General features: G+C 37.8%; 1 protein-coding gene across 3 annotated transcripts; it reads right to left on the bottom strand.

The window, feature by feature from the left end:
* Positions 1 to 2,141: 2,141 nt before the first annotated feature.
* On the bottom strand, positions 2,142 to 10,046 carry GATD1 (glutamine amidotransferase class 1 domain containing 1). 3 transcript variants are annotated; one of them, XM_058157169.1, is made up of 8 exons: positions 9,701 to 10,046; positions 8,071 to 8,147; positions 7,375 to 7,480; positions 6,379 to 6,486; positions 5,843 to 5,937; positions 4,937 to 5,030; positions 3,267 to 3,388; positions 2,142 to 3,034 (listed from the first exon to the last, which is right to left on the bottom strand). In XM_058157169.1, exons 1-7 carry the CDS (start codon positions 9,756 to 9,758, stop codon positions 3,273 to 3,275), a joined length of 654 nt encoding a protein of 217 aa, XP_058013152.1. In that variant the 5' UTR covers positions 9,759 to 10,046; the 3' UTR covers positions 2,142 to 3,034; positions 3,267 to 3,272. The 3 variants fall into 3 exon arrangements, with proteins under 3 accessions (XP_058013152.1, XP_058013145.1, XP_058013135.1); XM_058157162.1 differs by having other exon boundaries at positions 3,277 to 3,388; positions 9,701 to 10,045; XM_058157152.1 differs by having other exon boundaries at positions 2,142 to 3,031; positions 3,277 to 3,388; positions 9,701 to 9,910.
* Positions 10,047 to 11,334: the final 1,288 nt, after the last annotated feature.

Genomic DNA, 11,334 nt, shown 5'->3' on the forward strand with positions numbered 1-11,334 from the left:
ATGCACAGAAGGCTTTGCGCATGCGCAGAGGGCCCAAAATCACACGTGATGCACGTAGAGCGCACACTTCTGAATCAATAGAGAAGGAGAGTAGGTTTCACCCCAATGCAGTCTCATTCCCCAGCTGCTGTATGCACTTTGCTGCTCCCTCTCCTCAAAATAGAGCAACTAGGATTTTAATAGTGATATTTTAGCCTACGTCATACCGTCTACTGTTTGCCCACATGCCTAAACTTTAAACCAACAGGTCTTTTCTCAGAATCTGAAGCATTGGTGCTTCAGCATTGAACACCTTCAGTCCCTTCCCCCATTTTGTCTTAATAATAGAATGAGCTGGAAGGGACCTTCTAGGTCTTCTAGTCCAGCCCCCTGCTCAAGCAGGATAACCTATACCAATTCAGACAAGTGACTGTCCACTCTCTTCTTAAAAACATCCAGTGATGGAGCATCCATGATTTTTGAAGGCAAGCTGTTCCATTAGTTAATTGTCTTCACTGTTAGGAAGTTTCTTCTTAATTCCAGGTTGCATGGAAACTGATTTAGTTTCCAACCATTGTTTCTTGTCCTGCGCTCTGGTGCTTTGGAGAATAATTTGACCCCCTCTTCTTTATGGCAGTCCCTCAAATCCTGGAATACTGCTATCATGTCACCCCTAATTCTTCTTTAGACTAACCAAACCCAACTTCTGCATCCGTTCATGTGTTTTAGTCTCCAGGCCTTTGATCATCTTAGCTGCTTTTCTCTGAACTTTTTCTGACGTATCAACATCGTTTTTGTAGAATTTTAAATGTGAGTTTCAAACAGTAGCAAAGTGCTTTTCAAATGGCCATTTCTACATTAGAAATGGCCATTTCAAAATACACTATTTCTTTGGACTGAATCCTATCAGAGTACAGGAATTCTAAGGGCAATACTGAGGATGAGATCCCAGTTTGGCATAGTTCTGATTTTAAAAATATAACGTGTTTTCCCCAAAATAAGACCCTGTCTTATATTTTTTTGAATCTTGAATAAGGGCTTGGCCTTATTGCCATGCGCTCAAAAGCCTGACTGGGCTTATTATCAGGAGATGTCTTATTGTGAGGGAAATGGTAGTGGTGACGAGATGACACCCAAATGACTGCGTAGACTCTAAATCCTTTGATTCTCCACCATTCAGTCAGAACTGAAACAGCTTCTTAGATGAGAAGCGAAATGTTTACGTGGAAAAACAAGTCCAGTTGCCTTTTGGGGGATGGGAAGCACATTTGGGACAAGTATAGTGGTCATATCTAATGGGAGCACGAATCAAGAAAGTATTCATGTATTTCATTAAGCTCTTCTATTTTTCCATCATAATCTGAGTGTAGATTGTGTCCATATATTTTTATACTGCTGTTTTATTAACTGACATTCTTTTATGCAAGGAAGAGGTGTTCTGTAATAATTTTAAAGTACTACTGATAGCAGCCTGGGAATAATAGATCAGTAACTTGTTTCTAACTTCTTTTTCCCCCATAAGCTGTCTACTTGACACCAATGGAGCAATTTATACAAAATGCAAGCCTTAGCTATTATACAGTGGAGTCTCTGGTACACTCAATATGGTTGTTTGCTTGCAGATGTTTCATTACCTAAGTAACATCATTGTTAAGCTAAGGAGTCCAACTCAGCTACACCTTCTTTTCTTATTGGTGGGGTATTGGAATCTAAAAAAAACCAGAGCTCAAGTACTAATGAAACTTTTTAGGTTTTGTAATTCTGGAAAAGTTGCTTTTCTTTTGCTATTGCATGCAAATGCACTGGAAAAAGTAATCTGCTTTTTAAAAAAAACACCTAATGGAATGCATTCTTCCTCTGGTTCCTGTGCTACAGTAAAACTACTATATGACTGGGTCTGTGTTACTCAACCAAATTGTCTGAGTTTACACAATCATAAGGTAATCATATGGAATAGATTTGCCTAGACTACAGGGGTTGCCTAGCATGTTATTTAGTCTATTATATGAATCTAAACCTTGATTCGCAAACTCTAGTTTGCAGGAAAACCTGCAAAAAAGTACTACTTCAGTCTTGAGTCAAAATTATGCTGTATATAATCTATGCAAATAGGGTGCTATTTCTGAGATTTAACAAATAAGATCCACAACCTACAACTTGAATATAGTTAATAAGCTGGTATGAAGCTTTCATATTGACAATGATTTATTTCAAGAATAAAATGGAAAAATTATATACACAAATATGGCTAATCACTATCGTGTGCTAGACAACACAAGCAAATAAAACCCGAAGTAAAATTTAATCAATCAAAAGCTTTCTATAGTAGGCAAAATAAATGAACCACTATTATCATGCTATAACAAATGAACACATGGAAAATACTAACCAACTCTATGAAATAAATTTAACCTGTCCCAGTTTAAGATTAAATATTTTTACAGTTAAATCATTCCTTTTCTTGAAGTTCACAACTTCTGTTACTAGTAATATCAGTAATAACTCTCACTGTAACCTTTGCAATATACTATATATTCCTATATGAGAAAGTCACTATATAGTCTTACTGCTTGAAACTTAATTTGCAATCTGAAATGATAACATAGAACTAATAGATTCACCCTTGGCTTATCAGATCACTTACTCAGCCCAGATCTTACACTGATTTTGCTCAGATCAGGCACAATGGGAAATGTAGCTAAGAAAAGATTTAAACACACTACAGTTGATGGAAGTTCAGAAACACGGAATTGTGACTGAAATCTTTCAAATCAATACATCCTTAGTTTATGAAAGTGGAAGGGTAGGAAGAAATATTCTTAGATTCATACAAACTATGAATATCTATGAATACTGGTACATCTAATAACAGGCAGGCCTTACTATATTAATTAATATTTGCTTGTTCTTGAGCTACAAAATACCATCTTTAGAAATCAGCTGTGTTCTTTTCTATTGGTTGATAAATGACAGATTAGCAATCTTCACAAGTCAAATTAACTCTTCCATGTTCATTTATTCTGCTCAGTCACAGGGATGTTTCTGTCATTTTCTGCTGAAAGAAACATTGCATGGAGTTAATCACTATAGAGATATTATATTATATTATATTATATTATATAATAAGAGAATACTATCTCTTATTCTAGCAACAACCTCAAATTGACCAATTTCAGGGTGGGGGGGGGGTGGAGAATGCTGGCACAAATTACTGAAGCTGGATACAGTAATGCAGAGCTGCATTTGCAAAAGCAAAAATTCTGTATTTTATTAGTAATGTCATCTGCCTTTTCTTACCTGCCATTGCAGAGAAAAATAAGATTCTGCACAGCTGCAACAGTGGAATTTTCATTTTGTCCAGTGACAAGGTGTCTGTCAAGCACGACATGAACTGCATCTACCTTGCTGGCTGCAGTGGAAATATATATAGCCACATCTTCATTTACACTTGTAACAATATATCATTTTTAAAAAACCTAAGAAAAATGTTACTTATTTTTTAAAAATTAATTAGAAATGCTTACTTTTTTTTCTTTGCAAGAAAGAAATGAATTTCTTTGTGTGAAATTCATACTTGGATCCTGCATTGGTAAGATGTAGGTATTTATAGTTAACAGCCTTCTAAAAGGCCTTTAGAAGGTTAAGAGGGATGAGGTTGAGCCAAGGTAAGTTTTGTGTTTTCTCAATATACTGAAAAAGGAGGAAAAATCAATTTCCTGGTAGGATATTTCCTCTTGCAGGTAAAGGAGGAAAAAGTGAATGACCATCACATGTTGCAGTTCATTTCATATACAGTATTATCTAAACAAGGATTTCAAGCTTAAAATGTGCATGAACCTTATAAACCTCCACCTTATTTTGTGTGGTTTGTACGTCACACACTATTTGATAGAATAGAGCAGTGATGGCTAATCTTTTCCGCACCGAGTGCCCAAAGTGTGTGTGTGTGCGGAAATGTGCATGGGCACCCAAACCCCCAAAATGCAATGCGCATGACCCCACGCATGCGCCCTGCCCCACGCATTCATGTGTGACCCCGTGCACCCCAACCCATGCGCATACGCATGTGGCCCTCCACATGCATTCTGCCCCCCTGTGCATGCGCGGCAGAGACCCAAAGGCTAGCTGGCCAGTGGGAGGAGTGCGCACATGCATGGCAGAGCTGAACTGGGGCGACAGCTCATATGCCATCAGAGAGGGTGCTGCGTGCCGCCTCTGGCACGCGTGCTATAAGTTCGCCATCACGGGAATAGAGTATCACCCTGATAATCTTTAGGTCGATAAAAAAAATGAAGTACAGATCTGTTCCAGAACAGGGCTCTGCAATGAGGCATGAAGCCATACTTTACCTCTGATAGGAGTCTTTAAGTCTAATGCCTAGTTCAAGAGTAGCTATGCAATTCTTACTGCAGATTACCATTCTACAACACATTGCCGTTCTATTACATTCCAGCATCAGGAAAGCAAGCGGGCCCCAGTTGATGCTAGTGTGATCTTTATTCTGAAATTGCTACATTGCACATTTTGCTATTAATCAGCAACAGCACTCTTTGAAGTGGGTCCCACAAATAAGAATAAAGTAGAGGTTAGTTTCCTAATTTAGGAAAAAAGCATCATTTAAAGCTTTTTAATTGTAGGGTGGAGAGACTGTGATGTAACTTCATTGCTATGATCACTGCTGCAAATTTGATGCTATTAATCAGGTGGGCAACCAGGTCAAAATAGCTTATACAGACTTGAGAAAACTACAATTGTCTCACTGTACTTTATTCTTAAGATCACAAGGTATGTAAAAAGAAATCCTAGTCATCCATACTTTAAATTCCTATAAATTATTACCACACCATATTTTCTACTTTAATGTGTTCAGAAAATAATTTAGTGATTCTAAATACATACTGATTTTAACAAGTATTAATAAAAATCTATGTCAGCAGAAAATATTAAAATGGCATACCACTAAAAGTAGCTCCAGAATCTTTTGAAAAGTCTTCAACAATAATGGGTAAACTGGCAAAACTAGGAAGTCTTACAAGTTCATAGACAGAAGGCTGGAAGAAACAAAACAATAAAAGTTAATATTTTTACACTGTATTATAGTGAAACCTATACAGGAAGATTTATGTTTTGGCTATAGAACTAACTAGAACTTCACATAATTCAGCAAAGCAGTTCCTAATCAAGAGAATACAACAGGATCACTTTATATGAAATACAGAATTAAATGCATTACTGTTGCAAATGATTCTTCTAAGAATTACTAATTCAGTTTCATTGTAGCTATAACTCTATTTATACTCTCTGTCCGTGATTATCTCGAGCTTACTAAAGTACTTTGAGAATCTTTTGGATATAAAACGAGATTTCAAAGGTTTATTTAAAAGCAAATATACTCTTTTTGTGGTCATAAAATTACATACAAGTAAAGCAGATGTGCTTCAGCAAAACAAAAACATAAATCTTGAGGAACATCTGTGGTTGTAATATGAGAAATTCAGCCACATATGAAAAACAAAAACTGTATCATACTGCCTGGATTTTTAGCAGCACCTGGGCAATCTTGATCCATTTCCAAAAATGTAGCAGGATTAGATCAGATGGGAGACCATTGTTGTAGGCTAAACTAGGACATTGAAAAGCAAATAATAATAACAACAACAACAACAATAATAATAATAATAATGATGATGATGATGATGATGATGATGTAGTAATAGAAACACAGATACTACATGTGAAATTATAGGAAATAAAGTTTCATTTGAAGAGACTTAACTTTATATCACATAGGTTTCTACTGAAACTTTTCAAGAGAGCTATCTAGTGTTAAAAATGCACTGTTCCTTCAGCCTACAATACCTACCCCTGTTAAGCTGTATTCTTGAAATACCCAGGATTTGTCTTCATTTGTGGCACAACATAAGGCAGCAACTCCATTTCCAATAGCACAAATAGGCTCTATTAAAAAAATAAACCTTTATATAAAATCTTCAGTTTTATGAATTTTGAATTGGGTCTTTCTTTCAAAAAAAAGTATATCACGTGCTGTATAAATGCAATGTTTATTTTTTCCTATTTATGTTTTTTTTTTTAAAAATGCAACAGGGAAAGAGATCAAAAAGGTAAAAAGAGGAAGATACAATATGGATGAGAACAGAATAAGCAATGCATATTCAAATCTATTCTTTTCATGCATTCCTAACAATTATTGAGCACGTTGTGTATCTGATATACTGTCCAAAATCTTTTTTAAGGACTAGAGTCAAAGTAGAAAAAATATTAAAGGTAATATGGTATCTGCATCTTATAACTTAATCACCACTTTTTGCAACATGCTTTCTGATCTAGGAGGTTTTTATGTACACAATAGCACGTAAAACACCAAGGAAGTTTACCTACTGTTCTCCGAACTGAAATGCTGCAATATTCTAGCTAAGTAGCCACTGTTTGCTAGATCTGTCAAAGCACCAGGACAGTCAGGGATCAACACAGCATGGTATCTTGCACCTAGATAGGAAGCACAGGTATAGCCTGAGTTCTATTATTCAAAACCAGAGAGGCAGAGATGACTCGAAAGACTAGTGGACAGTGCTCTCCTAAAGTATTTCCTGCTGTCTTATTTGCTCTACAAACTTTCAGTAGCAATATACGAAGGTCCCATTGCATAAAAAATTATAAATCCATTTTTAAATTAAATTTAACTAAAATAAAAAGGTTGTCTGTTAATAATTTCTGCAACCCATTCAGCATTCCCAAACAATGTTCAAGTCCAGGACAAGATCAATATATCCCACAGGTATATTCAAGCTGCCCAACTTTTCTGTTATCAGAACAAACTGATTTGCTTCCCCATTTGCCCCTAAAAGCTCAGTGCCCTCTGGGATAAATGTAGCTATCTGTGAGAAAGGCAGGGAGGAAACAAACAAAGGGAGCACTGTTCACATATTAGTCATCCTTTAAAAATATAATTATACCCATCCCAACATCACTACTGCCTAATGTCTTGAATCTGTACTTACCTGTTTTGAAAACAAAACAGAATCTGAAATTAGTTCGATTATAAATTGCTCTCAGTTATAATAATTTAAAGAAACCATTAAGTAAGTTTGGTTAGATAAAGGTGAAAAAAAACTCCTAAATTATGACAAGGGGAAATATGAAACCATGGCTTTTATTGGGTTTGAACTATAAAAACAATCAAAGCTTTGAGAGCAAACTTTATCTTTTCTTCCTGAAAATGCAAATGGAACAATAATAGCTTCAAGGCAACTCGATTATCAATTTAAATTATCTTTATTTTAAAATGCAGTATGTGACAGAAATGTATTGAAAAGACTATTAATGTGTAGGTAACGAAGGGAGATACACCCAATCACAAGTCAAAAAATATCTCACCATCAGTTGATTCCAACTTGGCTGGATTTGCGTAGGATTTCATACGGAAATCCTGGATCCAACGCATGTTTGCTTCATTAACTCCAACAAAATCAATTGGTTTCCCCTACAACAGTAAAGCCCAATTAATGCATATACATAATATAAGCCTTTGAGATAAACATTTAGTGAAATAAAAAATATTTGGGGGGAAAAAACAGCCTGTCTCCATTAGTAAAAAAGCTGTGATTCGTACTAAATGAAGACACCATTTTTCATGATCTAAAATGGAAATACTGGCCAATACACACAAACACCACCAAAAATATTGTACATTTACAACTTGTGCACTCTTCTTAAAGTGCTTAGCTGGATTTAGTTGCTTTTTAATAAAACAATGCATTTACCGATTCCTGCATTTTGAGACCTAGGAAATTGCATATGGAAACAAAAGAGAAAAAGAAATATAAAAAAATATCGGCGGATAAAATTTATTTTCCACTACTTCACTAAAAGCAGGTCAACGTTACCTGTAGGTGCCTAGTTTGGAACACTTCAACTTCAGATTACATTCCATTCTAAGCCCATTATTGAAGGCCATCATTTCCTGTAACAGCTATTTCCTTCCTTTTTTTTTAACCATCTTGCCTGGGGAAGAAGCTATTTCATCACCTACTTAATAAAACTAACATGGAACACTTACGTACATTTACTTACCCCTGGGGTAGCAACTTGTAGATTAAAAGCAGAGCTCGCCAATGTAAAAGAATGCAAGAAGGAGTCAGCCAATACACCTGGTGGACAGATATAAGCACATCATATGTGTAGTGGGAGTTTCTATATGGAAAAAAATAGTTGATATGGCTGCATATCTAGGGGAATAAAATCTGATGTGACCTAGATAGCAGCAGAGACATACCGAAAAGTCATCTGGCCTTTTGTAACACAAATATGGGAAGCTTAGCATTCATTGATTATCCTTTACTAAACATAAAAACTTGTTAACCTTCTCATTCCTCAAAGTAAAAAAACAAAAAGACTTAATAATTTTCATGTTGGTCTTGAACATACAAAAACAGGCTAGCCAAAACTTGCTAAGGGCTAACCAACTTCAGAGAAAAACCCTAAGTTCCATAAGAGGAAAGTCATTAAAAATTAAAAGGTTTTGTAACAAGAGAGAAGGAATACATATAAAAAGAGACAGTATATATGTACATATATATAAAAAGGCAATGTGGTGAAGAGATGAAGCTATTGGAGTATCACGGAGACATTTATATTGAAGACTACCTTTTATCTTTCAAGGCTGCTAGGTGAGCTCCTGGCACAGTGGTTAAGAGTGCAGACTACTGCTGACTGCCAGCTGACTGCAATTTGGCAGTTCAAATCCCACCAGGCTCAAGGTTGACTCATCCTTCCATCCTTCTGAGGTGGGTAAAATGAGGACCCAAACTGTTGGGGGCAATGTGCTAACTCTGTAAACCACTTTGAGAGGGCTGTAAAGCACTGTGAAGCGGTATGTAAGTCTAAGTGCTATTGCTATTGCTGAAGGGAAGTATATTTTAAAAATAATGTAAAATAGAAGATTCAACCAGAGCACTAATAAGCCTCAATGAACAGCCCAACAGAACTAAAATTTCTATGTTCTTGCAGGCAGAAAACAGAAACCCTATCTGGGGCTTATAGGACCTGAAACCCAACGTGTTTATGAGACCATAAGAATGTTACTACTACGTAGAAATTACAGCAGGGCGACTATTGAATGATTATGCACACATAAAACACAATAAACACTTAACTAGAGGCAGCCCTACTTGACGTTGGCTGATATAAAAAAAAAGAAAGAAAAGGTCAGGTCGCTATGTGGATGGGAGACCAACAAGAAATCTCAGGGCTGAAGGCTACATTAGATATGTCATCCAGGATAGGAGAAAAGAGCTGCATATAACTTCCGCGCCTAATGTCAAGGTCATTAGATGGATCAGCCCATGTAAAAAGAGAAGCTGAACTCCACTTGAAGCAGTTTATAAGGACTCATCACCCCGACGCAGCTAGATAGATTCCTCCTGCAATTACTGTAAGGATCAAGTTGCCGGGATCAGCCTTCTCCAATCTCCTACGTCCGGCTGCGTGGGAATTAGCCATGCGCATAGCGGAGTATCAAAGGTCGGAAGAGCCACCCCCCCACCGGGAAAGGGGCTGTTGTCCCTGACAACATACGCCTTTTCAGGGGCGATTCTCTCAACACCCCGCCCCGCCTCGCCTTTCAGTTCAGAGCTGAATTCTGCCGTCTTCGCCCGGAAGAGCCGAAGAGGAGGGCGGGGAGAGCCAGAGCCACAGGCCTCACCTGCAGCAGCGGCGCTGGCCACAATGAGGCACGTCGGCTTGCTGAGCCTCTCCGACATGCTGGCGGCGGCGGGAGCTTCCCGGAGAAAAGGGAAACGAGCGGCTCCCCGCCTGGGCTTCGCGGCTGGGAAGGAAGAACCTCTCCGCGCTTTCCGCCCACCAGCCCGCCCAGCTTTCGCCTTGCGCAAGCGCCCTTGAGTCGGCCACCCGGTGGAAGAGGGCGACCCGGTGGAAGAGGGGGGGCGGATCGCCTTCCGCGGCTGCTTTCTCCGACTGGCTGGGTTCGGGCCCCATTTTCTAATCTGACGCCAGCCTTGCAGCCTTTGGGGGTCTCTTTCTTGTAGCCAGAAATCCCCTAAAATAAAATGCACACATTGTTGCCATTGTATTGGGTTTTTTTCCTTCCCCAATGCTGCTTATTTACAATAGAATAGAATAGAACCTAACACACATAGATTTCACAGAAGATAATGTTGAAAAAGCTCTTCGCAAACTGAAACCATCCCTATCTATTGGACCAGATGGACTATGTGCATACTTCTTAAAAAAGATTTCCACTAATATAGCAGAACCCCAAGCATAATTTTTGAAAAAGCTTTCACGAGCAGTTCCCTTCCCAAACTTTGGTCACTTGCCACGGTCATCCCTGTCTTCAAAAAAGGAGACCCCAGCCTAGTTGAAAATTACAGACCTATCTCTCTTTGCTGTGTTACCTGCAAAGTAATGGAATCTATCATCGACCAATCCATTACCCTCCATCTAGAAACAAACAACCTACTCTCTAATAAACAATTTGGTTTCAGAAAAAATTTATCACGTAATTTACAACTTCTTCACTGCAAAAACATATGAACTACAAATCTTGATCGGGGCAAAGCAATAGATGCAATCTACATAGACTTCTGTAAAGCTTTCGACTCAGTAGTACATGATAAACTTCTAAAACTAAAATCCTACGGCATTTCAGGATCCCTCCACAATTGGATAATTGCTTTTCTATCAAACAGACAACAAGTGGTCAAAACTGGAAATGCTATCAAATCCTGTTCCCGTTAAAAGTGGCGTTCCCCAAGGCAGCGTTCGTGAACCAACACTCTTCATATTATACATTAATGATCTCTGTGACCATATTACAAGTAATTGTGTTCTCTTTGCTGACGATGTCAAACTATTTAACACTACCAACGATACAGCTATCTTCCAAAAAGACCTTGACTTTTTATCTGAATGGTCTAAAACTTGGCAACTCCAAATCTCAACCAGCAAATGCTCAGTCTTACATATTGGAAAAAAGAACCTAAACACTAAATACAAACTTGATGGACATTACCTTACTGATGACCCCCACCCTGTTAAAGATCTTGGAGTTTTCATATCAAATGATCTAAGTGCCAAAGCCCACTGTAACTACATCACAAAAAAGGCCTTAAAAGTTGTAAAGCTAATCTTGCATAGCTTCTTCTCCAAAAACACTAGACTACTAACCAGAGCATATAAAACATTTGCTAGACTAATTCTTGAATACAGCTCGACTATTTGGAACCCATATCACATTTCTGACATCAATACAATTGAACATGTCCAGAAATATTTTACAAGAAGAGTACTCCACTCCTCCGAATACAACAAAATACC

This window comes from Ahaetulla prasina, chromosome 1, assembly GCF_028640845.1.
Source record: "Ahaetulla prasina isolate Xishuangbanna chromosome 1, ASM2864084v1, whole genome shotgun sequence".
Taxonomy (NCBI): Eukaryota; Metazoa; Chordata; class Lepidosauria; order Squamata; family Colubridae; genus Ahaetulla; species Ahaetulla prasina.